Genomic DNA, 27,894 nt, shown 5'->3' with positions numbered 1-27,894 from the left:
AGAAGAGCAGATCTCTTTTACTAGGCTGAGGTTAGAAGAGAAGTAACCACAGTGCTGGAAGGAATGGAAAAGGTGGTGCGTGCGGTAGTGCTGGTGAACTCCTTCCTCCTCTGCAATGGTGAGTAACTTGGGTAGGTGAAGACAAATGTGTGTCAGTTTGAGTGTATGGCCATGTTCCTAGTGCAAGGGTTTAAACCTACGCTGTAGGAAAGGGTGCCTTTTGTATATTATTGGCATGTACCTAGCGTGGTTACACTTCAAATACAAAGGATGTAGAAAGAAGCAGCATTGCATCTCTAGAGGAAAACACAGGTGGTGTTACAGTTCATTTTGATCACCTCAGACAGAGCAAAGAGGTGTTTTTGAAACTGTAACAAGTTGCAAAGTATTGGGCAGCTGGTCAGAGATAATATAATCCATTGGAACAAAGCTAGATTGTCCAGACTACTTGGGGAATTTCTGCTCTGGCATTTTGGCGTCCAATTCCATGTTTATTCCAACATGGAATACGTTCATTCGTTTGGATTGTAGCCATTTTTCAGAAATGTGTGGATGCACAGTTGTAACTGCAATGCTAGTTTCAACCATCCATGTAACTTGCAGTGGGCCAGATTCTGATTTCTCTAATTCTAATTATATTCCATTTATTACGAGCTGTTCTAAGAGCTGCCCATTGCAACATGTTCACTTGTCGAGGTCAAAGGATAAATTATCTACAACTCATTTCTTTGACTCATTAATTCAAATGGAAACTCCCTTTATTGCTTGACTACTAAATCTTGAAGATCTATGTGATTAAAAATAACTTTATCTGACACTTTGTTAAATATATTGCCAAATCCCTATTTAAGACTTTTACTGTCATGACAAAAAGTTCCCACAGCGCAGACCTCTGTGTAACAGCTGTTTACAGTACCAAGTAGCAATGTGTAGCAGCTTAGAATTAGCAAAAAAGAAGAATCCTGTGTCCTCCTGAAAGTAAATCCAAACACTGCAAGTATGTGTCCTACAAAATTTTGCATCCACAGAGTACAAGACATCAAGTATTTTATGGTCAAGTTAAACGGAACAACTAGCTTGATATGCATTTCCTCACCAGCTTCTAAAACTTTTCTTTCTTGAGTCTCTTCCCATAATACAATGGTTTTGAAAGAAGGCAAAAAAGCAACGTTTAGAACAGCTATGCTGGCCAATTAGAGCATGAAGGTAAAAACAAGTAGGGGACTAAAGTAGTGCGTATCTGGTCAGAAGCCATTTAATAAATGAGGAAAGTTCTCACATCACAAACCAACCCTTCCACTCTATCTGGTACTGAATATCCCCCCTGCTCTCCTACTTAAAAGAGAGCTTACAGATGGACTAGGACCAGGAGAATATACCCCCCATTTTTGACCAGCAGGTTTGTTCTATACTAAAGCTGAGAGACACATTCTGGCATCATAGTGTCATACTTTCTCTGTTGATCAATGACGTCTACAGGGCTTTCCATCACAACTTTCAGCAGAAAGAAACATTGAAAAATTGTTTTCAGAATTAGTTATTAAGTGATGATGGTAATTACCTATCAAGGCTAAACCTGTTTTATGTCATCAGAGGAATTTATTTCGAGAATAAAGGACATAAAGGGGCCTTTAAAGGTTGTAGTTAACTTTATGAAAAGAAGATGGGACTGGGGAGTGGGGAGGTGGGGAACCTATAGGTTCCTTAAAATACAGCCAGGAAGAATAATGCAACATTCACAAAACTTCCCTGCCTCTGGGGGGGGAAGAGACAAAGAGCATGTTATTGTTCATCAGTTCCCAGTGTGACTGATCTGCTTTCCCTAGTCTGATCTTGTTTAATTTGGGCTGGCTGAAGAGATCACAGTACCAGTTGTCCTGAACATGGTACAGAGTTCTTCCATGCAGTGTGCGTCCTGTCATATCTCAGCTCTTCTGCACTGCTCCAGATGCTTTCCTTCTAGCTTCCTTCAACTATATTTGTCATTTCCTAGTCTATGCCACTAAAACATGTGGCTTCCTTTAAGCTGCTTGTCTGACAGTGCTGGTGGCTTGGTGGGCTTTACGTGATGGTGTTTTCCGCATCCTTTGGTGTTGATGCTATTCTCATCACCGTGATTTTATTTCTACCCCTTGCCTCTTGCTCCCTGCAGCCATCCTGGACCTGACTGGCACCCATGAGATTGAAGGAGTGTGGAAGAGTTCCACTATCTTACCATGCATCTATGTACCCATAGAGGACTTTAATCAGAAAACAGTCGTTTGGACCCTGGAGCGAGATCAAACCCGTGTCACTATCATTCAAAGAGATCTCAGTGGTGACCACACTCTGCTAACTCAGTATAGAGGCAGGGTCAGCATCCAAAAAGAAATCCCAGGCAATGTCTCCCTCCAGATTAAGAATCTTGAAATCCCGGACAGTGGGCACTACACTTGCAAAGTCACCTGGAGAGCCCAGAATGACAGCCTGATAACAAAGGAGGTGACAACTACATTTCGAGTTGTTAAAGGTAAATATAGCGGTAAAACGTAAATGCCTTGTGAATGAGATGTGGTATTTAGTAAGAGAGCTGGCTGCACAGCAGAAGTAGAGGACTATTTCTTTCACTGTGACTCGCCGCATCCACAGGGTTAGGGGCAGCATTTTATGGAGTCTCGGGGCTCTTCCTCACTGTACAACTTCTGTCTCCCAGATTGGGAGGAAATAATTTGGAGGATGCAAATCATGTCTGTTAGAAAGCAGGGTCCAGTCCAAGGCTCTGGGGAGATGCCTATGGCCACCCAACTCTGGGGCTGCCAGTGGCCAGCTTGAACTCAGTGCTGAAGGCTGTCCTATGTCCAGCAACCTAATGTTCCTATGGGAAGTAGCTCGAGAACAGCTGGATAATACATTACTCCACCTATATTATCTAGGGGATGCCAGAGCTCCCTTTATGTGGTTTATGGGTGGTCAGAATGATGGCTCTGCATCTGATGGAGAAGGATTTGCATGTTATGAATATTTTTTTGAGAGAGATGAGGAGCTGCAACAAGTTAGAAGAGCTAGTGCAAATTGCTTCATGCCCTTGTCCATCTGAATAGCCATGAAGTACAGTGAAGCCTAGTCACACACTGGCTCCTTTTTCCATAACGACCTGCCTCTTGGGTCTAAATAACCCCTGGACTGTGGGCCTCCTCAGAAGCAAACCTCTTAATCTCTGTCTTTCAGTTGCAGTGTCCAAACCCATCATCACACCTGGGCATCTGGGACTGGCAGTGCCGGAAGGGGCTAGGGCAAGCCTGACCTGCTCAGCCAGAGGGTCCCCACCCATCAGCTACCAATGGTTCAAGGGGGAGCCAGGAGGCAGTGCAGTGCACCTCAGCAATCAGGCTGAACTTGTGTTTGATCCCCTGCAATCCTCAGATGTGGGAAAATACTACTGTCAAGCAGAGAACAGAGCCAGATCCCTTGTCACTGAGCAGAGCGACGTGGTGCAGCTGACTGTGAAAGGTAAATGCCTAGAATTAGAAGGTGGGAATCAGTTTTTCCTTTTAATAGAAAAATTCCTAACAAGCTACACCAGAAACTAAAGTTTGGTGTGCTCCATTAAGTCATTGTTGTAGGAGATTACTGAGGCTGGCAAATAGCTTATCAGATTTTAAAAAATGATTATCCATGGATATAGAAAATAGCCGCTAACTGCAGCACCATTACTAAAGATAAATCCATAAGGGCTTTATGCCTGTCTGCTTCAGGGTTGATTGATAACTGATGGACATCAGAGAACTGTCCTTCACACTCTAGTGGGACAATATGGCACATTATGGAGCATTATGGGCAGTATACAAATTCCCCCAGCAGACTATATTTACCTGGTGTGTAAACTGGTACCTTCTTAAAGAAGTAGGAGCTGCTAAAAACGCATAGTTCCTTCTCTTCTAGATTTCAAAGAAACCATGACCACATCCCCCAGTATTGAGACTACGGCACACGCTGCAACCATACCTGATTATGAACAAGGTGAAGACTGCTAAGGGCTCACAGAGTAGATATGACAAGAGCTTGGTAGACAAGAAGTTGATTTGTGTCCTGGTGTCACGATCATTGAAGACACCATTACAAAAGACATCCAAGGGCATATTAGACTGCTGAGGGTGACTGGGAAGCTGTCTGCAGGCTGGAAGGGAAGTCTGTTTTCCCCACAGTTGTTGTAAAAGATGCACAGGAGGGAAAGGGGCTGAAGGGATGACTGTGACAAGTCCCCTGTGACAGCTGGGCATCTGGTTGATGGGACGGGTAGTCTGTAGGAAGTGATTTTTGCACATATCTATGGGTCCAACTGCCACTGCTCTGCTCAGAGGCCGCTCTTCTGACACCCAAGGGGGCCTACCTAGGGGAGTCATGGATTTCTTGAGCTGCATAGAGTTGGCCTAAAGTTATGGATTACCATCAATCCTGCTCCTGTAGCTTCTATGGCTTGGGGCAATCTGTATTATAAGTAGCCCTGTAGTGCTGTTGCTTGAAGTTAAACAACCCAAAGGGGAAGGGGAGGAATTTTCAGTGGGAGAGGTGAAGTCAGTACAACACCTTTCAAACTCTGAGTGGCCCTAACTGGGAAACTTAGGTAGCCTCTCACTTTATATGTGATTTGTCTCCCATCTACAACCTGTCAGCCCCTGCTGCATGGTGGGCAGCATTGTGTCTGTAGTCTTGATGTGTTGGATAGTGAATAGTCCTTTCAGTTGGTTTTGAGTGTGTGGTTTGGCTATGGGGTGATCAAACTACAGCTGGGGCAGGCTCAGAATGCGAGTGGAAGGAGTGGAACAAGGTGAGGGAGTCACTTTATTTCTTTTCACCCAAATAGCCCAAGAGAAGCTTTGGATCCTATTCCCACACACACAAAATATATTCCCGTACAAAGATGCCAAGTAACCACAGGGCAAATTCACAGTGGGGCTGTAACAGGTCTATCAGGGCAGAAAGGCCCATCTGTCTGTCCAGTAAATGAACAGTGCCAACTTTAAGGGGTTTATCACACATCAGCAAAAAATTGGGAGATGTCCTTCAAACCACGAGCTACTTGTGGAGACCGGGTCAGTTTATTCTGATGCTGAATGGAATCATTGGAAACCAGTAGCACGCTCATTTGACTCTTCCTTGATTTGCAAAGTTGCCTTCAAGACTACTGGATTCTTGGCATGAACGGGGGGATTCTGATGATACAACACGTAAGGGGAGAATAGAGGAAGAGTGAACGGATGAAAACAGACCTGTCTGTTGATTCTGTTCCCAGAACGCTATCTCTTGACCTCGGATTTTTCATAATGTTGTTTGTTTCTAAAAGGGCAGCTAAATGCTCTCTCTCTTACCAACTTTCAGCCCACCTGGTTTTGTCCAATCCCAAGTAACTCGAGCTCAGTGGAAAGACAATGTAGCCTTTCTGGTTCTAGATTTGGCTCCAGTCTATAAACAGTTCTGTCCCTGGAGCCATAAGATTTAATAGAACTGACTCTGCATGATCGAAGCTGTAATTTGCATTGTGTGTGCTTGAGGTTTGTGAGGTAGAGAACTGATAGGAGGAACGCAAGACAATGTCAGGGAAAGTGATAGGCTCCATCATTTCCAAAGCAGGTTAAATAAAATGGTTTCTTTTCACCCATGAGCGCAGAAAAGAAAGCTTTCAACAGCTATTAAACATTCTTGCCAAGACAATCAAGACCACCACTCAATGGATGTTCAAAGCCAACATAGTAGGCCCCGTGAAATCAGACGCACCCGCTATCCTGTCACCTAAATGGCCATAGCTCTAAAGAGTTTGCTTCAGGGCCTTGTCAGCTGATGGGGAAATGCCCTCCAGTTCCTAACTTTTCCACAGGGCAGAATTGGGTTTCCTCCTGATCTGAACTGAGGACTTGACTCTTATGGTCATCTCACTTACGCTTGCTTTTGGAGGCCTGACCACATGGCTAGATTACAACAGTGACTTGTGAGATTTAGGAGGGATCATCTCAAGTACAGGTAAAGGGAAAAGGCTATGGGGGGTTAACAGGGAGTCCAAAAGTAAAGTTTGTGTTTTCCTGAGCTGCACAGAGTAGGCCTAAAGCGATGGAGGACTGTGAATCCTGCTCCTGTAGGTCCTATGGCTTGGGGCAGTTTGTATTGTGGGTAACCCTGTCCTGCTGCTTCCTGAAGGGAAACACCCAAAGAGCAGGGGAGGAAGGGCCAGTGGGAGAGGTGAAGCGAGTGCAGCTCGTCTCGAGCTTGGAGGGCCGTAAGTGGGAAGCTTAGGTGGCCTCCAGCTTCTCCGCTCTGAGAGTCATGCAACCGATGCTTGAAGTCACAGAGCTGAGCACAATGTTTGATGACTATGATATGCTGGAAGAGTCGGGGAAAAAGCAACATGGCTATAGGTAAATGGGAAAGACTGAGGGGCTAACAGTCAACGTGGAAGTGTCATGTTGTTGCTAGTGGGCTCTTGCTGGGAGACACTCTTGCTCCTCCTGATTTCCCCATCTTCACTCTGTGCCCGTGCACAGAAGTGCCACAGAATGGCAACCCCCTTCCCACCTCCAGCCCACGTGTTTTAGTGCAACTCTCCGTTGTGGTCAGTTAAAAGGGAAGCTGACTTGGGCTCTTGCTGTAGAGCTCGATTGACCCAAGACCCAGCCCTTGACTTTTCTGTGTCGGGGTTCCTGATGTTACGGGCCATTTCCAAATTTCCCCAGCAGGCATTTCATTTCCCTTATTTGTAAACTGGTATGTCTGTAAAGAGGTAGCAGCTGCTAAAAATGCATGGATCCTTCTCTTCTAGATCTCCAAGAACCCAGGATCACATCAAACAGTATTGAGACCATGGTGGATGCTGCAACCACACCTGATCTTGAAGAAGATGAAGGTAGGGATGGGTAGGGATGACAAGCAGCTGGAAGGGATGACAAGGTGAGGGTAGTCTCACAGGGTAGGAATGACAAGCTTCTTGTAGATGAGAAGTTAGGTTTGGATCTTAATGTCACAATCATTGAAGATACTATTTCAAAGATATGCAAGGGCATACATGATTGCTGGCCGTCCTGAGTCTGAAGGCTGAAAACCGTGGCTGTTATAGCCAGAGGACCCGCGATTTGCGGTGTGTCTGCCTGAGAGCTGTGTGGTCAGGCACGGATACTGGGATGCAGGAGTGTTAGCAGAGGTTGGGCCCATTGCTCCTGGATGAGCTCCAGAGTTAAGTTCACTGGTTCCTTTGCAGACCTAAAGATGAGCCACAAGAGAGCTGTTGTCAGAAGCACCCCAGCAAGTGCTCAGAGGACCGTCAAAGCTACTAGGGCAGGCGGGTTTGTAACCCTGTCTGTTAACTGAACAGCACTGTCTTACTCCAGGGTTTGTCCCAGGGGCTTGTCCAATAATGGGACAATGTCCTTGAGTCCTAGCACCTCAGACTGAGGACGGGACATGCAGCCAACCGCGCCTGACTATAAATAGCGCGAGGCCTGCTGCAGGCTGACAGGCTAGGGATGACAACAGCGTGGTAGCCGAGATGTTTGGTTTGGGTCCTGCCATCACTGTGGTGGAAGACACAAGTTTGGCGATGCCCAAAGGCACGTTGGACTGCTGAGGGCTGCCTGGGAAGCAGTCTGCAGGCTGGAGAGGAAGTGCCGTTTGTGAACGATGCACAGGAGGGAAAGGAGTTGAATTGGGGTCTGTGATAAGTCCCCTGTGACAGCTGGGCATCTGGTTCGTGGGGCAGGTAGTCTGTAGGAAGTGACCTTTGCAGCTGTCTATGACTGCAGCTGCCACCGCTTTGCTCAGAGAGAGCTCTTCTAACACTCAAGAGGGTCCTGCCTAGGGGAGTCACGGTTTTCTTGAGCTGCATAGGGTTGGCTTGAAGTGATGGAGGACTGTAAATCCTGCTCCTGTAGCTCGTATGGCTTGGGGCAGTTGGTATTGTGTGTAGCCCTGTAGTGCTTCTTCCTGAAGGGAAACACCCAAAGAGCAGGGGAGGAAGGCCCAGTGGGAGAGGTGAAGCAAATGAAGCTCCTTTCCAGCTTTGAGTTGGCATAACTGGGAGGCTTAGGTGGCCTTTAGCTTCTCTACTCTTGCAGTCATCTGACTTATGCTTGAACTTGCAGAGCTGGCCATGATTTTTTCTTATTATAATATGTTGGGAACAGTCGGGAAGAAGCAACACGACTTGGACTCTTGCTGTAGATTTGGATCTACCCAAGACCCAGCCATTGACTTTTCTGGGTCGGGGTTCATAATGTTATGGGACATTTCCAAATTCCCCCAGCAGACTTTTAATTTCCCTGATCTGTAAACTGATATTTATTTAAAGAAGTAGGAGCTGCTAAAAATTCATAGTTCCTTCTCTTCTAGATCTGAAAGGAACCATGAGGACATCACCCAGTACTGAGACAATGGCACATGCTTCAATCATACCTGATTATGAACAAGGTAGGGATATAGGTACAACCTGGGTGCGATGACAAGGTGAGGGTAGGCTCACAGGGTAGGGATAACAAGCGTCTGGTAGATGAGAAGTTTGGTTCGGATCCTGATGTCACAATCATCGAAAATACTATTTCAAAGATATCCAAGGGCATACAAGACTGCTGGCAGTCTTGAGTCTGAAGGCTGAGAACCGTGGCTGGCATAGCCAGAGGACCCTCAATTTGCACTGTGCATGCCTGAGAGCTGTGTGGTCAGGAATGGATACTGGGATGTAGGAGTGAGTCCTGCCTAGGGGAGTCACGGTTTTCTTGAGCTGCATGGAGTGAAGTGGTGGAGGACCGTGAATCCTGCTCCTGTAGCTCCTATGGCTTGGGGCAGTTGGTATTGTGGCTAGCCCTGAAGTTCTGCTTCCTGAAGGGAAACACCCAAAGAGCAGGGGAGGAAGGGCCAGTGGGAGAGGTGAAGCGAGTGCAGCTCGTCTCAAGCTTGGAGTGGGCATAAGTGGGAAGCTTAGGTGGCCTCCAGCTTCTCCGCTCTGAGAGTCATGCGACCGATGCTTGAAGTTGCAGAGCTGAGCACGGTGTTTGATGACTACGATATGCTGGAAGAGTCGGGACAAAGCAACACGATGATGGGTAAATTGGAAAGACTGAGGGGCTAACAGTCAACACGGAAGTGTCATGTTGTTGCTTGTGGGCTTTTGCCTGGAGACACTCTTGCTCCTCCAGATTTCCGCATCTTCACTCTGTGCCCGTGCACAGAAGGGCCACAGAACGGCAACCCCCTTCCCGCCTCCAGCCCACTTGTTTTAATGCAACTCTCAGTTGTGCTCAGGTAGAAGGGAAGCTGACTTGGGCTCTTGCTGTAGAGCTCAATCCACCCAAGACCCAGCCCTTGACTTTTCTGGGTTTGGGATTGTTATGTTACGGGCCGTTTACAAATTCCCCCAGCAGACTTTTTATTTCCCTGATTTGTAAAGTGGTATATTGGTAAAGAAGTAGCAGCTGCTAAACATTCATGGATCCTTCTATTCCAGATCTCCAAAGAACCACACACACATCACGCAGGATTGAGGACATATCTCACAGTACAACCATACCTGATTTTGAGGAAGATGAAGGTAGGGAAGGGTAGGGATGACAACCACCTAGGTGTGATGACAAGGTGAGGGTAGGCTCACAGGGTAGGGATGACAAGCATCTGGTAGATGAGAAGTTTGGTTTGGATCCTGACGTCACGATCATCAAAGATATGATTTCAAAGTTACACAAGGGCATACAGGACTGCTGGCAGTCCTCAGTCTGAGAGCTGATAACCATGGCCGGCACAGCCAGAGGACCCGCGATTTGCACTGTGCATGCCTGAGAGCTGTGTGGTCAGGAATGGATACTGGGATGTAGGAGTGTGTCAGGAGAGGTTGGGCCCGTTGGTCCTGGATGAACTCCAGGGTTAAGACACAAGAGAGCTGTTGTTCGAAGCACCCTAGCAAGCTCTCAGAGGACCTTCAAAGCTTCTAGGGCAGATGGGTTTGTAACCCTGTCAGGTAAGTGAACAGCACTGGCTCTCCAGGGTCTGTCCCAGGGGCCTGTCTAGTAATGGGACAATGTCCTTGAGTCCTAGCATCTCAGACTGAGGCCGGGGCATGCAGCCAACCGCGCCTGACTATAAATAGCACGAGGCCTGCTGCAGGCTGACAGGTAGGGATGACGACAGTGTGGTAGCCGAGATGTTTGGTTTGGGTCCTGCCATCACTGTGGTGGAAGACGTGAGTTTGGAGTCGCCCAAAGGCACGTTGGACTGCTGAGGGCTGCCTGGGAAGCAGTCTGCAGGCTGGAGAGGAAGTGCCGTTTGTGAACGATGCACAGGAGGGAAAGGAGTTGAATTGGGGTCTGTGATAAGTCCCCTGTGACAGCTGGGCATCTGGTTCGTGGGGCAGGTAGTCTGTAGGAAGTGACCTTTGCAGCTGTCTATGACTGCAGCTGCCACCACTTCGCTGAGAGAGCTCTTCTACCACCCAAGTGGGTCCTGCCTAGGGGAGTCATGGTTTTCTTGAGTTAGGTGGCCTCCAGCTTGGTATTTGCTTTACATCCCATCTACAACCTGCCACCCCCTGCTGCATGGTGGGCAGCTTTGTGTCTGTAGGCTCAATGTGCTAGACCGCAGAGACCTGGCGGTTAGCCCTGACGCTTGGCTATGGGGTGAACAAAGTACAGCTGGGGCAGGGTCAGAATGCCAGTGGAAGGAATAGAACAGGGTGAATAAGCCACTTTATGTCTTTTCCACACAAATAGCTATGGAGAAGCTTTGGATGGTTGTTAATAGGGATATATAAATGGGGTCCTATTCAGTTTGGATTCGGCCCAAATCAGGGACAGTGACTCAATTTGTTGATTTGGCTTCTGGTCCACTTCTGGGTCCCCCAGGGAGTGCACAGGCCCTCCTCCCCATACCCTGCCAGCTCGGCGATTGGCTGCAGGGGGAACTGCAGGTGCCCCCCCAGACCCAGAAGGCACCCGTCACCAATCCAGAGGGATGCTGGGGTGGGGGGCCTTTGCACTCCACAGTCGACCAGGAAGTGGACTGGAAGTGCTTCTGGTCCACTTCCGGGTCTGCTGCCACATGCGCTAGGGAGCCCCCTGTGCTTATGTGGGATCCTCCATGCATTCATGAGCTGCCTGTTACCTAGAGGTATGTAGAGAAAACATTGAAAGCTCTGTCTTTCCAAATCTCTCTGAATCAATTTGAAGGGTTCTGGTTCAATTCAGGGAGATTAAAGGGTCCTGTGATTTGATTGGGATTTGGAGATTCGGCCACCAGTTGTCTCTATTCCCAGAACACAATGTCTTGACCTCAGATTTTTCAGTATGTTGTTTATCTCTACAAGGGCCTCCAAGTGCTGTGTCTTTTCCCAACTTTGAGCCCACCTCGTTTTGTCCAACCCTGAGTAGGCTCCATGTCAATGGGAAAGTTGGGGGGGCTCCCTGGTTCTAGTTCTGGTTCTCATCTGTAAACACTTGTCTCCTTGAAGCCACAAAAATTGAATAGAATTGAATCTGCAAGGCTGAAATTGTAATTTGCCAGCATGAGGGCTGTGGGGTATAGAAACGGTAGTTCCTCACTTCTCTGCAGGCCAGAACTGACTTTCCTCCTGATGCTGTACTGGGGACACTGCTCTTACAGTCATTCGACTTATGCTTGATCTTGCAGATCTGACCACAATGTTTGATTATAACAATATTGTGGAAGAGTCAGGAAGAAGCAATACGACTATAGGCAAGTGGCAAAGACTGAGGGGCTAACAGTCAACACGGAAGTGTCATGTTGTTGCTAGTGGGCTCTTGCCGGGAGACACTCTTGCTCCTCCTGATTTCCAAATCTTCACTCTGTGCCCGTGCACAGAAGGGCCACAGAACGGCAACCCCCTTCCCACCTCCAGCCCACTTGTTTTAGTGCAGCTCCCCGTTGTGCTCAGGTAGAAGGGAAGCTGACTTGGGCTCTTGCTGTAGAGCTCGATCAACACAAAACCCAGCCCTTGACTTTTCTGTGTCGGGGTTCCTGATGTTACAGGCCGTTTCCAAATTGTCCCAGCAGACTCTTCATTTCCCTGATTTGTAACCTCGTATGTCTGCATAGAAGTAGCAGCTGCTAAACATGCATGGATCCTTCTCTTCTAGATCTCAACAAAGCCATGCCCACAACAGCCGGGACTGAGGTCACGACACTCGCTCCAGCCGCACCTGATCATGAAAAAGATGAAGGTAGGGATGGGTAGTGATGACAAACACCTGGGTGCGATGACAAGGTGAGGGTAGGCTCACAGAGTAGAGATGACAAGCGTCTGGCAGATGAAAAGCTTGGTTTGGATCCTGATGTTACGATCATCGAAGATACTATTTCAAAGATATGCAAGGGTATACAGGACTGCTGGCAGTCCTCAATCTGAAGGCTGAGAACCGTGGCTGTTATAGCCAGAGGACCTGCCATTTGCATTGTGTTTGCCTGAGAGCTGTGTGGTCAGGCACGGATACTGGGATGCAGGAGGGTTAGTGGAGGATGGGCCTGTTGCTCCTGTATGAACTCCAGGGTTAAGTTCGTTGTTTCCTTTGCAGCCCTAACCGTGAGCCACAAGAGCGCTGTTGTCAAAAGCACCCCAACAAGTGCTCAGACGACGTTGAAAGCTACTAGGGCAGGTGGGTTTGTAACCCTGTCAGTTCAGTGAACAGCACTGGCTCTCCAGGGTCTGTCCCAGGGGTCTGTCCTGTAATGGGACAAGGTCCTTGATTCCTAGCACCTCAGATTGAGGCCGGGGCATGCAGCCAACGGCACCTGACTATAAATAGCGCAAGACCTGGTGCAGGGTGACACGCTAGAGATGACAACAGCCTGATAGCCGAAAAGTTTGCTTTGGGTCCTGCCATCACTGTGGTGGAAGACGTGAGTTTGGAATCACCCAAACGCATGTTGGACTGCTGAGGGCTGCCTGGGAAGCAGTCTGCAGGCTGGAGAGGAAGTGCCATTTGTGAACGATGCACAGGAGGGAAAGGAGTTGAATTGGGGACTGAGATAAGTCCCCTGTGACAGCTGGGCATCTGGTTCGTGGGGCAGGTAGTCTGTAGGAAGTGACCTTTGCAGCTGTCTATGACTGCAGCTGCCACCGCTTTGCTGAGAGAGAGCTCTTCTACCACCCGAGTGGCTCCTGCCTAGGGGAGTCACGGTTTTCTTCAGCTGCATGGAGTTGCCGTGAAGTGGTGGAGGACCGTGAATCCTGATCCTGTAGCTCCTGTGGCTTGGGGCAGTTGGTATTGTGGCTAGCCCTGTAGTTCTGCTTCCTGAAGGGAAACACCCAAAGAGCAGGGGAGGAAGGGCCAGTGGGAGAGGTGAAGCGAGTGCAGCTCATCTCAAGCTTGGGGTGGCCGTAAGTGGGAAGCTTAGGTGGCCTCCAGCTTCTCCGCTCTGAGAGTCATGCGACCAATGCTTGAAGTCGCAGAGCTGAGCACGGTGTTTGATGATTACCGTATGCTGGAAGAGTCGGGACAAAGCAACATAAAGATGGGTAAATGGGAAAGACTGAAGGGCTAACAGAAAAAGCAACATGGCTATAGGTAAATGGGAAAGACTGAAGGGCTAGCAGTCAACACGGAAGTGTCATGTTGTTGCTAGTGGGCTCTTGCCGGGAGACACTCTTGCGCCTCCAGATTTCCGCATCTTCACTCTGTGCCCATACACAGAAGTGCCACAGAATGGCAACCCCCTCCCCACCTCCAGCCCACAACTTTACTCTGTGTTTGTGCAGAGAAGGATACAATATGCCACGTCCCTTCCAACTTTCAGCTCATGTGGTTTATTTTATCCCTGAGTTGTGTTCAGTTAAATAAGAAGCTCAGGTGGCCCCTGGCTGTAGTGCTGGAGCTACCCAAGACCCATCCATTGACTTTTCTGTGCCTGGGCTAATGACTTGTTTGGCAGCCTTGAGTCTGAAGGCTGAAAACCATGGATGGCATAGTCAGAGGATCCTCATTTTGCCTTGTGAATGTCTGAGAGCTGTGGGGTAAGTGTTACATTGTCACAGGCTGGCTAGGTGCTGTGAGTGTATCAGCCATTAGGCTGCTGGGTTCGGGATCGAGGAGGTGAGTCAGGAGTGAAATTTACTTATAGCTTAGCATACAACAATTAACAGAAAGGTTAATGTGACAAATAGATAATACAGTAATCAAGAGCTCATAGTGAATAATAACAACAGATAGACAGAATGACAAAGAGTTCCCACATGGGGTTGGCAACTTATTGGCAGTCCCTCTAAGCCAGGTATGCACCAAGTTGTTCCAGTGAAGCTGTGCGCCCCCAATCAACACTGTCCAAGAGGTCACCAGGAAGGTCCCTTGGTCAGGATCCGTTCTTCGCTCACGCTGGGAGTCCAGGGTCCAGGCTCGGTACAGCAATGGTCCTTCTGTCCCATCTTTCAAACTGGTTTCTTGACACGCATGTTCCTTTATGCCTTATTTTATGCTAATCTGTTGGTTTTAGAGCCACTCACAATCTTGCCCTATATCTATTACCCTATGGGATTAAAAGGTGTTAGAAATTATCATGAAAGATTACCGCCCAAATTCGGGTTCACCCAATAAGCAAATTACACCATATTAGTTTGAGGTTTGAAATTAGCATTACTCTGCCCAAGCTCAACCCCTTGGATTCCTTGGAATGTGCTAATTATATTAGGTGGTCAGATCTTGTTATGGCTGACCTTTAGAAAACCTGTTAGATCAGCTGATGCTGTAGTTTTGTTTATTTTGGGGGCCCAGTCAGTCCTATGATCAGTGCAAACAGTTAGATTCAACACCTTGGTTAAATTGTGACAAATTGCACTTGCGAGTTGCAAACTTGCAAGCTTTGCATTAGCTAATCTTAACTGCTAGACAATTGCCTGGATGTCTCCAAGAGCAGTTATTTATTGTTCATAGTAGTAACCCCTCTGGTTCTGACCACCACAGGTAAGGCCTGGATACTTGGGATGGGGAAATGGGGAATTGTCCCTGAGTCCTATAACTACTCCACAGAACCGAATCAAGGTTCTTTCTGTTTTGAACTAAGGACTTTGGAGCTGCTTTGTTCATCTAATTTCTTGCTGATTTGCAGATCTGACCACAACAGTGCTGGATCCCAACAGTGGCCTTGGAGATTCAGGAAGGAACAGCACAACTACAGGTAAAGGGGAAGATTATGAAGGGCTAACAAGCAGGCCAGGAATCATCATGAACTTTTAAACCTAGCATCTGGCAGGGGCTTCTGTTGCAGAGAAAAATCTCTTGGCATCATATTTCAGACCTTCAAACTCAGAGATTCTGGTGTCTTAATAGGCCAATGAATATGACCCTCCCCTCCCACAACATCCTGTCCATGTTGTTGTGTCCCAAGTGTAATGTTCATTTGGGGTTTCTCATTTAAACTGATCCAATGAAAGTTAAGTAATTTAATCTTGGCCAAACTGCTACTATTCATGAAGTATTGTACTGAAATGGTAGATTTCACTTGAACAAAGATATGTTCAAAACCCTTTTGAATCATAGTGGGTCTCTGCAGGAAAGTGTCTGAACTTAGTTTTCTTGAATTGGACAAGTGTCATGTAGTTCAAGGGTATGATAGGAACAGTTTGCTTGGCTGTGCTCAGCACACAACCCACCCTCTCAATTACCCTGGGCTTCATTTAGGTATCTGGGCAAAGATGATGCCCATGAGCTACCATATTTACAATGCTGAGCATGACTATAGAACATGACCCACATTGAAAAAACACACTGATGGGCCCCTTTTTTTTGGATGACATCCTATGTGCAAGCCCTGGCCTGTAAGCTTTGGAGTTCGGATGCTGCCTGCTCTTGCTTGTTCCTAGCCAAAAGGCCGAGGAGCAGGTAGGAGAAATGTGCTACTTGATCTTAGCCAAAAGGCCGAGATGCTGATGGGAACCTGCCATTTTTTTATTTTTATTTTTGGGGGGGGGGGGAGGAGAGTTGGGGGAGGGGGTTTGAAATGTTGTGTCTCAGGTCAAACCAGCCAAATCAGTTCTGAATTCTATTGATTGAGCAGAGCTCAGTCATTCAAGTCTGTGTGGCACTACCACCAACAAGTATCCTACCACCCAAACTCTTCAGCAGGGGGCTTCAGATACTTTCAGATCCATGGCAGGCATCCTATATGCAAACCCCAAGCCAGGAGGCCTTACAGTTCAGATGTCCACTAGTCTCACTTACCCCTAACCAAAAGGCTGAAGGGGCAAGCTAGATGGGTGTTAAGGGAGCTAGCAGGGGTTATTGCAGCGCCCTTGGCACAGCTTTACAAGTGCTCGTGGTGCTCGGGCCAGGTGCCAGATGACTGGAAGGTAACCAACGTGGTCCCCATCTTTAAAAAAAAAAAAGGGAGGAGGGAGGAGCCGGGCAACTATAGGCCCATCAGTCTTACCTCAATCCTAGGGAAACTCTTTAAGAAGATTGTCAAGTAGCACATCTGCAATGGGCCAGCTTCAGGGATGATGCTCAGGGGTAACCAGCACAGTTTTATTAGGGGCAGATCATGTCAGACCAACCTGATTGCCTTTTATGATCAGGTCATAAAAGCATTGGATTCAGGTGTTGGCATGGATGTAGTCATTCTGGACTTCAGCAAGGCCTTTGACACTGTCTCCCACCCATCCTCATTAAAAAACTAGGCATTGATGCCTACACAGTCAGATGGATTGCAGATTGGCTGAAGGGTCGTACTCAGAGGGTGGTGGTGGATGGGTCATATTCAACCTGGGGGGAAGTGGGCAGCTGAGTACCCCAGGGCTCAGTCCTTGGGCCCACACTGTTCAATTTCTTTATCAGCGATTTGGATGATGGGGTGAAAAGCAACCTGTTTAAATTCACTGATGATACCAAAATTTGGGGTGAGGTGAGCACGCTAGTAGGGAGGGAAAGACTGCAGCAAGACCTGGACAGATTACAGGGCTGAGCTAACAAAAACAGGATGTGTTTCAACACTGACAAGTGCAGGGTGCTGCACTTGGGGAGTAGTAACCAGCAGCACACTTATAAGATGGGGAAACTCCCTTCTTGAGAGCATGGAGAAAGAAAGGGAACTTGGAGTCATTATTGACTCCAAGATGAACGTGGGCCAACAATGTGAGGTCACGGTTGGCAGGGCTAGCTGGACCTTGTCGTGCATCCACAGGGCCAAGGAGGTGATTCTCCCCCTCTACAAGAAACTGGTCAGGCCACAGCTGGAGTACTGTGTCTAGTTCTGTGCGCCGCACTTCAGAAGGGATGTGGACGACATTGAAAGGGTCCAGAGGAGGGCCACCCACATGATCTGGGGACTACAGGGCAGACCCTACAATGAGAGACTGTGGGGCCTGAACCTGTTCAGCCTTCACAAGAGAAGGCTGAGGGGGGACCTGGTGACAGTCTGTAAACTCCCTAGGGGAGACCAGAAGGGTCTGGGAGAGACCTTGTTTCCCCAGGCGCCCCTGACATAACAAGGAATAATGGCCACAAGTTGTTGGAGAGTAGGTTTAGATTAGACATCCACAAGAACTACTTCACATTTAGGGCAGCTAGGACCTGGAACCAACTTCCAAGGGAAGTGCTGCTTGCTTCTACCCTGGGGGTCTTTAAGTGGAGGCTTGATGCCTACCTGGATGGAGTCATTTGAGCCCAATTTTTCTCCTGTCCAGGCGGGGGGTCAGACTTGAAGATCTACAAGGTCCCTTCCGACCCTACTTCTATGATTCTATGATCCCCCATCACCATAAATTGTGTAGTCAAGATCCTTGCATTTAGGGGCATTTGTAGACTCTTGCAGGGGTCAGTCTTCCCACAGTGCAAGGGATAAGCCTTCACCTTCTAAGTACATCACATCATTCAAGGCCAAGAAAAACGGTATCTCCCCTGCCAGGTAATTAAAACAGCGTAAGGTGAAAACCACCTCATAGCATCTCCTCTGCTTCCAGGTTTTCCCATCTACTTTCCTTACAGACCCAATGGGGGCATTGTTGATACTCTGCTGTTCTACCCCCACCCGCCCTACGAGCGTAGCAAAGCATTTACAGTTTCCTGTAGACTGCTTTCAGCCTTGGTTGGATATTTGTATTGATTTGAGGGTGAGGGATCAGGTTTGGGCATTAACACCCGGACTTCAATTTTCCTGCATTCCACTTTGTGTTGGACTCATACCTGTGGGAACGTATTGAATACAGGTTAGTGAAGCTCATACGAATACAATATACAGTAGTACGCATTCCGCTTAGTCCCCCTCGGCACTGACTCTTTTTCAAGTCATGGTGAGCCACTACATCGAATACATTTCAACTTCCTCTTCATTTCAATTTTCTTTTCACTCCCATAGCTGAGCTGTGCCTTTTTCCCATTTCTAATTATTCTTCTTCCTTCACCAGCCTCAAATGTTCAACAAACATCATGAAACAGGGCCCCAAACAATTCACCCACTATCCCTCTGTCAGCCCTGCTCTGCCTGTCACATATGATTCGTGTGGCCCCACCTTCCCAGAGGTGAAGCTGGACCAGATTGTCCCACACCTCATCCATATATGCATTTTTGGGGAATCCCAAAACTCATGACAAGAACACATTGTTCCAGTCCTGAGTGAGGGGCTAATTAGCACATGCATCCTTTGTGGCAAGAATATCTGGAATGCACACACATACTGAGCACTTCTGAGCTATGGGGTCACCATGGCTTGAAATGCTGTTGTTTTTGCTGAGACCCAGCCTAACAAACTAAATCATGAGACTTTTGGGTTTGGATTAGTATGATGCATAGTCTGTACTCTGTATAAGGAGGTTACAAAAGTGCTTCTTAAAGGTATCTTTGTGGTGTACCTGGGTTTTTTAACTTGCATCAGTTTTTTAAAAAGATAAAATGCATCAGTTTATCTCCATAGGACTTCAGATCTGCTCCTCATTTCCATGTGTTCAGAGGGAGCAGGCTCTGATGGTACTGACAGTATGGGGCAGGGAAGGAGCTTCAGGTCGAAGAAGTTAGGGGTAGTATAGGGCAATAGGACTACCTGAACCCCCCTCCTCCCCCGATTGACTTTTTTTCTGTTGTAGCAGTGGAAAGAACAAATTCAAGGCAAACCACTAATTATTAGATTCTATTCCTGGGCAATTATAACACATTTATACATTTTTCCATATGTAGAATCTAATTATTGAGGGGATCATCTTATATTTGCACTCATCTTATATTTGAGTAAATATGGTACATGGGCCACTATGTCCAACGAAGATCCATACCTGGGAATTCCAGCCAGGAGATAGCAAATTAACTAAACCATAACAGTCACTTGGAGTTATTGGCAACCTGGTGGATGGTTCTGTGTGAAGAGGAGAGGAGAAGGGACATTAACATGGACCAAATGCCTGTCTTTGTGTTAAAACAAAATGTCCCTAAATTGCTGTGCCAACCTCAGCCTTACCCTCAGCCCCCATGGGAAAATATCCACCATCATGACTGTAGCTGCTGGTAATTGGTAGGGCTGTGCAAAGCTTCAGGTGCTGATTTGATTCCGAGGAGATTTGGCCCAATTCGGTGGCCAAATCTCTTAATCCAAATCAAATTGGGACACCAATAAAAAGGTCCAAATTGATTTGAAACTCTCCAAATTGATTCAGAAAAGATTCATAGAGCTTTGGAGACATTCGGAGATTTGGGCAGTCCCTGCTTGCTGCCTCAGGGAGCTGGAACCAGACTCTGTGCCAGTAAGTGAGGGAGGGGGGTGGTGGGAGGGAGGGGACTATGGGGGGACCCTTACCAGGCACCATCCCTTGCCTGCTTCCCCAGCCCCCATGAGTGTCCTGCAACCCCCACCCACTCTCCCAGCCCTGTCAATAGCTGCCCCGTGTGGCCCCAGGATCCCGACCCTTTAAAAAAAACAAAAAAGTCCCGCACTCACCGGCTGTTGCAGTGGCCATTAGGGTTTCTGGGGGCTCATGGCAGAGCCCCCCATGCAGTGTGGGACAGTGGGGGGCAGTAGGGATTTTTCCCCCCACCCCAGCCTGGCAGGAGCCAGTGAGCGTGGCACTTTTTTTTTAAGAGCTGGGACACTGGGGCCATGTAGGGCAGCCGTTGATGGAACAGGGGTGGGAGAGCAGGGTTGGGGCATGTTTGATTCAGAGATTCAGCCGATTCCACGGTGGTCGAATCTCCAAATCAGATTCAGCCAGATTGATTTGGGACGGTGATTTGAATCGCCAAATTGAATCACTATCTCCTGAATCGACCGAATCCAAATCCAAAGTGAATACTAGTCACTTCGCACAGGCTTAGTAATCAGCTCAAAATGACCTGTGCTTTGTTGATCTAGGTGCCCACAGGACCAGCCTGTCCCTCGGTCTTGTTGTTTTGATCGCTGTACTCTGTGCCTCTGTGGTCTTTCTTGTCATCACCATCATCTCCTGCAGAAAGAAAAACAGATAAGGTGAGTAGGGCATGCTGAGGAGATCTGGGTTACTCTGTGTGAGCAAGCTTTATGCAGGCTGGCTTTATACTCCCACACTCCTGGGGAGGGGTGAGCAAGCTATAGGATGCAAGTGGTTCATGTGTCAGCAGCTCCCCAGCAGCTTGGAGATCTGCTTTAAAAAATTCAAGTTGTCTGACCAAAGCACTTTCATTAAAGTGTGTGTGAATGTCTTGTGGCAAGGTGCCCAATGAAGGACTTTCACAACAATAATTGGATATATTGCTGTCTTGGATGAAGTATGGGACGAGAGAGAAACAGAGATACTCTTGGATGCATGTGAGTGCTACGTGTCTCTCTCTCCAATCCTTCCTGAGTGGTGTCCTCCCAGCAGGGCCATAATCACCCTAGAGATTCTAAATCGGGGCAGGCAAAGTCCAGTGGCCAGCAGTGGACTCCTTTTCCTAGCAGCCCCTGCCCACTTGGATGGGGCTGGTTTCTAAGAAGACCCCAGCAGCAGCCACACTGTGATAGCGCAAGGCCAGGGTTTCCATGGAGACTGACCATAGCAGCACTGGCAGGTAGCAGCGGCACCAGCCCCTTCCTGATGGGGGAGCTGAGGAAGGGCTGTGCTGTGAGCAGCACCGGGTGGGCTCAGCTGCCGCCACCTGTGCAGGGCAGGCACTAGAAGGGGTGGCTATGGGTGGCTACAGGGAATTTTGGCTGTGGCCCCCGCTAAACCATTCTCTTAGCACCACCCCTGCTGGCAGGGCTCATGGCAGGACTGGGATCTTGCAGCAGTGACATCATGGTCCAGAGCCAGGACAGAGCCACGATCTGCAACCTGCATTTTCCAGGCAGGGATGTGCAGGCAGTAGACCACATCTCTGTTGAATCCTGCCCCCTTGGGGCATTGTAGTGTCCACTATACCCCCTGGTTTATGCCTGTTATGTTCCCAGTACTGTTCTTGCGTTAGAAGGTATATGGTTAAGGCCCCATTGGTGGTCTGGCTGTGCTGTATAGTGGGGAGGAGAGTCCCTACACTTCCCACAGTGCTTGTGCACCTGCTTTAATCCCTTCAAGTGGAGAGGGGGTACTTCTTGGAGTACTGCCCGGATTACACCACCATGTTGCCCACCCCTGTTCTAAACAATTTCTGCCTGCCTAGAACGGAGCCTGAAAGGAACCGTCTGGCTGCAAATTAAACATGCTGCTAAAATACCGTAGATGGAACATAGCAAAGACCGTGGCAATCGGTCTTGAAACTGAACACCAGGGCAAGCCTACTCTATGGCATTGTCAATTGAATCCTAATTCCTGTTTACCAGATTTCTGGTAATCATTGAGTCTCCATTGCTTTGCCGCATCATTCCAGTGATATGAATATAGTTCTTTCATTGTGTGCCCCGGAAACGTTTGTTAGATCACTAACATGTTTCCCTTCTTTAAGCAGTGACTTCCAGTTGGCATTGTGGGGAACTGTACCAATAAGCAGCTTTGGACATGAGCCAGTTAGAGGCCGTTTCATTATGTAGTGGCTTGCAGTGCAAATCGGTTAGAGCTCTCTCAGATTCCAAGGTCCTGAATAACACAGAGACCTCCTTAGCACTGTTCACACACTTAGTGGTTTCCAGATGAACCTACCTCAGCCTGGGTACTGCTGGCAAAATAATGGACTAGATGGACCTTGAGTGGTAAAGCCATTCCTTTCTTACAGGAGACTAAGAGTGGCTATGTTCAAGGCACAGTGAATCTTGGCACCACTAGCCTAGGCTGATGTTTCACAGATTTGAAGGCCAGAAAGGATGCACTGAGTTTAATATCTTAATTCAGCCTCATTTCATGAGGATACCTGGTTGGGAATTTTCTAATGAAATCAGAACTGAATCTCTCTGCAGACCATCCATGCCATTCTTCAACAAGAAAGGTTTCTCAGGTCCAGGAGGAGATCCTGGCCAAAACGTAAGGAAGAGAGAGAGCAGCCCCCAGAATGCAAAGTGGAACAGCTCCAATAGGAGGGAGTCAGCAAGCCTCGCTTCACTTTCACAACAATAAATGGATATATTGCTGGCTTGGATTTTATTCTGCTTTCAAACAAAAAGTACATCCAAGTTATGAACATTTGCTCCTAAAAACCTACTAGCTTTCATTTTGAATTTAATGTTAAGTGTTAACAAGGATAACTCAGTGTCTCCGTGTTGACTGACACAATACAACAAGTCCCAAGAAAAAGATTTCAAGGTTGAGTTTGGTAAATATTGATGCCAGATACTTCTGATGGAGAGCAAAACATAAAAAAATGTAAGTTGCAGGGTGTGGCAATGTAATGGCCTGAGCACAAGGCTGGTTTAGTAATCTCAGCACAACTGTAAATTTTGTCAGTTTACTTAGCTACTTTGTGCCTTGGCTTGCCCATCTGTAATATGGGAATGACCGTACTTACCTACTGTCCCAGGTCCTTCAATGGATTCATTAGTTAACATCCGTACAGTCCTATGTCAGTGCCAATTATTATTTCAGTGTCTTTTAGAGTTCATTTTTTTTCAAAATTAACCCCCCTCCCCCCCAAGTTTCTGTTAGGAGGAGGCAAATGCAAAATATTTGTCTTTTGACTCTTTTTTTTCCAGGTCAGACCTATTATGTCACATAGTGGTATGATTCTTCACGTATTATGCCGGGAAGACTGGTGTGGCTGTGATATTAAAGTGTGGCAGAAAAACTATTTCCTGAGGGGGGGAAAAATAATTGTTTGTGAAGGAAAGAGTTTGAATACTTTAATGATGCATTTGATTAACAGCATTAGGGTTTAGAGTCCTCCACCGTGTTAGACTCCAGGCATCTCTTGTTCCGCTCAAGGCACCCCTCAGGAAATGCTAGGTCTTAGTTTTTACTTGTTTTTTGACTACAGAAAAAAAATGCTGCAGCACCCTGGTTGAGAATCACTGGTGTAGTGGTTAATAACGATAATGTTCTTGAATGATATATTAGAATAACAAAATTGAAGGTGGAAAAACATTGTCTTATACCTCGTTTCCAGTGTTTTGTCCAGAATCCAGACGAGGAATCTCCTTCTCTTTCCCTCAGATAAAATTCCAGTGAAATGTGGCTTGTGTTTTCAGACAATGCTCCAAAACTACCTCTTGCTGAATTTCCTTATTCTGAGTATAACTTCCTAGAATGTCATAATGCTGCATTTGAATCGAAATTTCCTACTTTTTTTTTTAATTCACCCGTGCATGCAGAATAGAAGTGCAAATCTGAAGGTTCTCCAAGGCAGGTTAGCCATCCCCTTATTTTAACAGCGTTTATATTATAATGTGCTATTTGGCTGGGGAAGTTTGTACACAGTATGTTAAAGTAAGGCCAGTCTCTTAGCAATTTCATATTGAGTTGCACTTCTATTTAAAAGATATAGGCAGCCATGGACCACTTTGTATGTAAAAGGCAATTGATCATCCAAAAGCAGCTCACATATACTTCTATGAGCTGCATTTGGGCTATTGATTTCCATTTAAATGCTTCATTTTCCAAAAGTATCTTTTTTTTTTTTTGCCAGCATAATTCAATTGACACTGAAGGCAGAGGACTATAATTTGATCTCAGCTCATACAAAGCCAGAATTATCTCGGGTATGGTTGAGAACAGGATCCGGCCCAGGATTTTGCAGCTGGGCAATGTTGAGTCTCTTTGGGTTCCTTCTCATTAATACCTGATTTTTATTTCAGTCATAAATGCACATGAGGAGGATACCTATTACAGGATCTGATGATGGCTTTCAAGGAAACAAAACACAGGATCCAAAACAACTGCATGCTTAAGTCTTTGAAGTACAATGGCTATGAAATGATGCACGTGCACTCCAACCTCCTTCCCTCCCAGTGAATATGAGAACTTTGGAAATGTAAAGGATCTGATTTTGAAACGGAGGGTTTTCAATATGGAACCAATCGTTTTCTGAAGGTATCAGCCTGAAGACTACACATCAGAAATTGAAATCTGGCAGGTCCTTCATCCATGCTTCCTGCTCAATGTTTCCTTCAATAAACATGGGAACTTCATAAACCTTCATTTGCTTAAGGACAAATGCAACTCTCTCTGGTTCTAGTATAAGTAGTATAAGGAGTAAACCTCATGTCAAACTATTAAGCCCTGCCTCTTGACAGATGCCCTGCCCCATGGCTGCCCTCTTGGGACCAGAAGTTGTCCTGCCCCCCACCTGCCTCCCCCGCAAAATATTCCTTTTGGAGTGGGTTTCTGGCCTTGGAACTAGAACTCCTGGCTCATCATGTGGTCTGTGACATCAGAAGCCCTACCCACTGGCCTCTGTATTGGCTGCTATGTTGGCCACGATGCTGGTCCCAAAACCTCTTGCTGCAGTATCTCATCCCATTCTCATAAATAAATTAAGGGGCTGTGACATAGATGTCTACACAGTTCAGTGGGTGGCAAATTGGCTTAGTGGTCATACCCAGAGAGTGGTAGCAGATGGGTCGGTATCGAATTGGAAGGATGTGGGTAATGGGGTCCCGCAAGGCTCAGTCCTTGGACCTGTACTCTTCAATATCTTTATCAGTGACTTGAATGTGGATGTGAAGTGTACTCTGTCCAAGTGTGCAGATGATACTAAATAATGGGGTGAAGTACACACTCCGGAGGGTAGGGAATGATTGCTGCATCTAGGGTACAAAAATATCCATCATGCCTACTGGCTGGGAAGTGACCCTCTCAGCAGCACAGAAGCAGAAAGGGATCTTGGAGTCATAGTGGACTCCAAGATGAACATATGAGTCACCAGTGTGACAAAATCATCAGCAAAGCTAACTGCACTTTATCTTGTGTAGCACGCTTACCTTTCAAAGCTCGGGTTGAATCCCAGGCTTGAGATCCTGCTGTTTTGATTGGTGGAGCCCATCCACCAATCAGGAGGCAGCAAGAGAAATAACATCACACCCCTTTCCTGAGAGGAGGGGGACAAGAGCTCCCCCAGACCTGATTGAAGACTGCAAACTGTCAGATCCAGAAGACTTCAGGGGTGGCGCCCTGGGTGGTATAAAAGGAGTTGCATGTGCAGTACAAGGGACAGATGCATCAGGGACTGAGAAGAGAGAAGAGTTGGGGCTTAGAAGAGCTGAGGAGAGCTGCTCAGCAAGGTGAAGCAGTAGCCCAGGAAGAGCCCCTCAAGACTTTTATAAGCAGGGAATGTGGCATGGCTCCAGCAGTTAGGTTCTCAGTGCATGATGCATGGCATCCAGACCCTGTGAGATGCATGAGGTGGCTCAGGTCTGCAACCTCTGGCATGCGGCTAGAGACACGGTACACAGGCCAGTGCATGGAGCAGGATCTTTGGAGACCCTGGGGTGGCTCAGGTCCTCAACCCCTGCAACAAGGCTGTGTTGCTTCTCAGCTCCATGTTCTTGGGAAACCCTGACACAGGACACAGACTGTCTGACTCACAAAGAATCCCCCCCTCCTCTACCTAAACAGAAACCATTTAAGATACAGTGAGAGACACACCTAAAACCCTCCAGATAAGGGTGACAAGAGTGAAACAACTGCATCCGAGATAGAACCAGATGACCATTCATTTACATGAGAGATGGAGAACAGAAAGTCTGAAGCAGAGACCACAGTGAATTTTGGGATCAGAGAAGCAGGGGAGCACTGCATGATGGGGAATCTGTGCTCCAAATGCTAATCAACCCACACACCCAGCTCAGCATTTATCAGACCAGCTCTCATCTGCATTTACAAAGGACTTCCCCCCTTCCCCTGACCCCCCCCCCACACACACCACTAAGCAGAAGTAAATTTAATAGGCATCTCGGGCTGTACATTCCCCAGTCCCACCTTGGGAGGCTTAGTTAAACTTAATTGGCTAAAACTCGATTGCCAGATGAGGGAATGCTGAGGCAAGACACTGAGTCCGAGGGGGTATGGGCAACATTTGAACAATGATAATGGGTTCATCACAGCATCCAGCCCGTTGGAGCCCTGTCCACAAGTGTTGTCATACTTTTCCCGGGACGACTGGTGGAAGTCCTCCCCTCTCAAAGGTTATGAACACTCCAATAATTGCCTTAAGTCTGTTAAAAGATAGTAAGATCTGGAAAAGTCATGCTAAGATGAGGCTTGTTCACAACAAGTAAAAATCCAAAACCCTGATGCTGCAAGCTATCTATTGTTTCTGAAGAAACCAGGAGATATCCCTTCAGTATATCTGCTATCCATAGGAATTTCAAGCTGGCTCCTAAGTATCTGGTTACTCCATAAACTTACGTGTTTCCTGAGTATCAATCAGTTTCCTGAGATGTTCCAAACCAGATAACCCCTTGTCAATAGAAAAGACAATTTGATTTACACTATTGAGAATGCTTGAAAGAAGCTGAACTGCGGGTATAAAAATCTGTAAAAAGCAGCAGTGTGTGCTGACACCACGCACTTTTTTCTCAAGAGGCTGAAGGAGGCAGATCATCTCCCTTCAAGGATCATGCTGAGAACTTTAACCTGTCAGCTTTGCAACCCAAGTGCCTTGAACTGGTGAGATCCCAGCTCTCTCTCTTTTCTCTTCGCTCTCTAAGCACAGATTTCTGAACCTGAACTGTGTTAGTTAAGCCTGAGCTAATTTTCCCCAAATACTTAGTGAAACCAGGGTAATACTGTGTTTGTTTGTTTTCCTTTGCATGTCTATTACTACTAGTGTCATTATATATTTCACATACTTAGCAATAAATAACTTTTATAGTCAAACTGGTGGTAACTGGGTATATTTTTCCTTCTCTACTTCTCCTTCCCCACTTGCTCTGCAGCAATGTTTCTTTTATCTAAGCTAAAGATCCCTGTGTAGCCTAAAAGTACTGTGGTGTCTTCTCATCAGGAGACTAAAAGATTGGGATGCACTGAGTTTGAAACACAGAAGGGGATCAGCTTGTACAGGCTGATTGACCCAGTTTAGCTCAGAGGTACCCTAATGAACTGAATGCTGGCCCATGAGGGTGTCATCTGGACACCCAGCCAGATTCAGAGGTCTTCTGTTTAACTGTGTGCTTGTGTCTGACTGCAGTTTATTGTTGCTCTGATGAACTGATTCTTGGCATATGAGGGTGTCAGCCTGTCCATGCTGATCAAACCAGCCAGGTCAGGTGTGTCACGTTAATCTATGTGTGTTTGTGTGTATGATTGATTTGAGGACTGGGGGAACCCAGCCCCACTGAAACTGAGTCCTGCAAGATAGCTCCATTGGGGGTGAGGGCTTGCAGAAGGGAGAGGTACAGCTCCATATAGAAACACAAGTAACACAAGCAGCACACTGATACAATTACCAAGACCCTAGAAACGTATCCCAAATAAATGAGCACACCCCAAAGTAATAGGCAAATCTGGTAACACCTGGGGGTCTAGAGGAGGCTAGATGAACACCATGCTGGGGTCATTTGACCCCAGTACTCTTTCCTGCCATGGCAGGGGGTTGGACTTGATGAGCTGCTCAGGTCCCTTCCAGCCCTACCAGCTACGA

The 27,894-nt window shown here is 47.1% G+C and overlaps 1 protein-coding gene across 3 annotated transcripts; it reads left to right on the top strand.

The window, feature by feature from the left end:
* On the top strand, positions 1-27,120 carry LOC149858180 (V-set and immunoglobulin domain-containing protein 4-like). 3 transcript variants are annotated; one of them, XM_090061179.1, is made up of 12 exons: positions 1-118; positions 2,153-2,509; positions 3,208-3,489; positions 3,922-3,999; positions 6,791-6,874; positions 8,353-8,430; positions 9,464-9,547; positions 12,102-12,185; positions 12,537-12,617; positions 15,064-15,132; positions 20,288-20,401; positions 24,107-27,120. In XM_090061179.1, exons 1-11 carry the CDS (start codon positions 64-66, stop codon positions 20,398-20,400), a joined length of 1,365 nt encoding a protein of 454 aa, XP_089917305.1. In that variant the 5' UTR covers positions 1-63; the 3' UTR covers position 20,401; positions 24,107-27,120. The 3 variants fall into 3 exon arrangements, with proteins under 3 accessions (XP_089917305.1, XP_089917306.1, XP_089917307.1); XM_090061180.1 differs by lacking the exon at positions 3,922-3,999; XM_090061181.1 differs by lacking the exon at positions 12,537-12,617.
* The last annotated feature ends 774 nt before the right edge of the window (positions 27,121-27,894 follow it).

Source organism: Crocodylus siamensis, chromosome 8 (genome assembly GCF_052110815.1).
Source record: "Crocodylus siamensis isolate JL-2025a chromosome 8, ASM5211081v1, whole genome shotgun sequence".
NCBI classification, from domain to species: Eukaryota; Metazoa; Chordata; order Crocodylia; family Crocodylidae; genus Crocodylus; species Crocodylus siamensis.
Note: the sequence above shows the minus strand (reverse complement) of the source record. Positions and strands in the feature narration are given on the sequence as shown.

Bases quoted from the DNA above. Each gene is read 5' to 3' on its own strand.
- LOC149858180 (XM_090061179.1), top strand. From the start codon at position 64: ATGGAAAAGGTGGTGCGTGCGGTAGTGCTGGTGAACTCCTTCCTCCTC. The intron at 2,510-3,207 runs GTAAATATAGCG...TCTGTCTTTCAG, and splicing joins TACATTTCGAGTTGTTAAAG to TTGCAGTGTCCAAACCCATC. The intron at 9,548-12,101 runs GTAGGGAAGGGT...CTTCTCTTCTAG, and splicing joins TGATTTTGAGGAAGATGAAG to ATCTCAACAAAGCCATGCCC.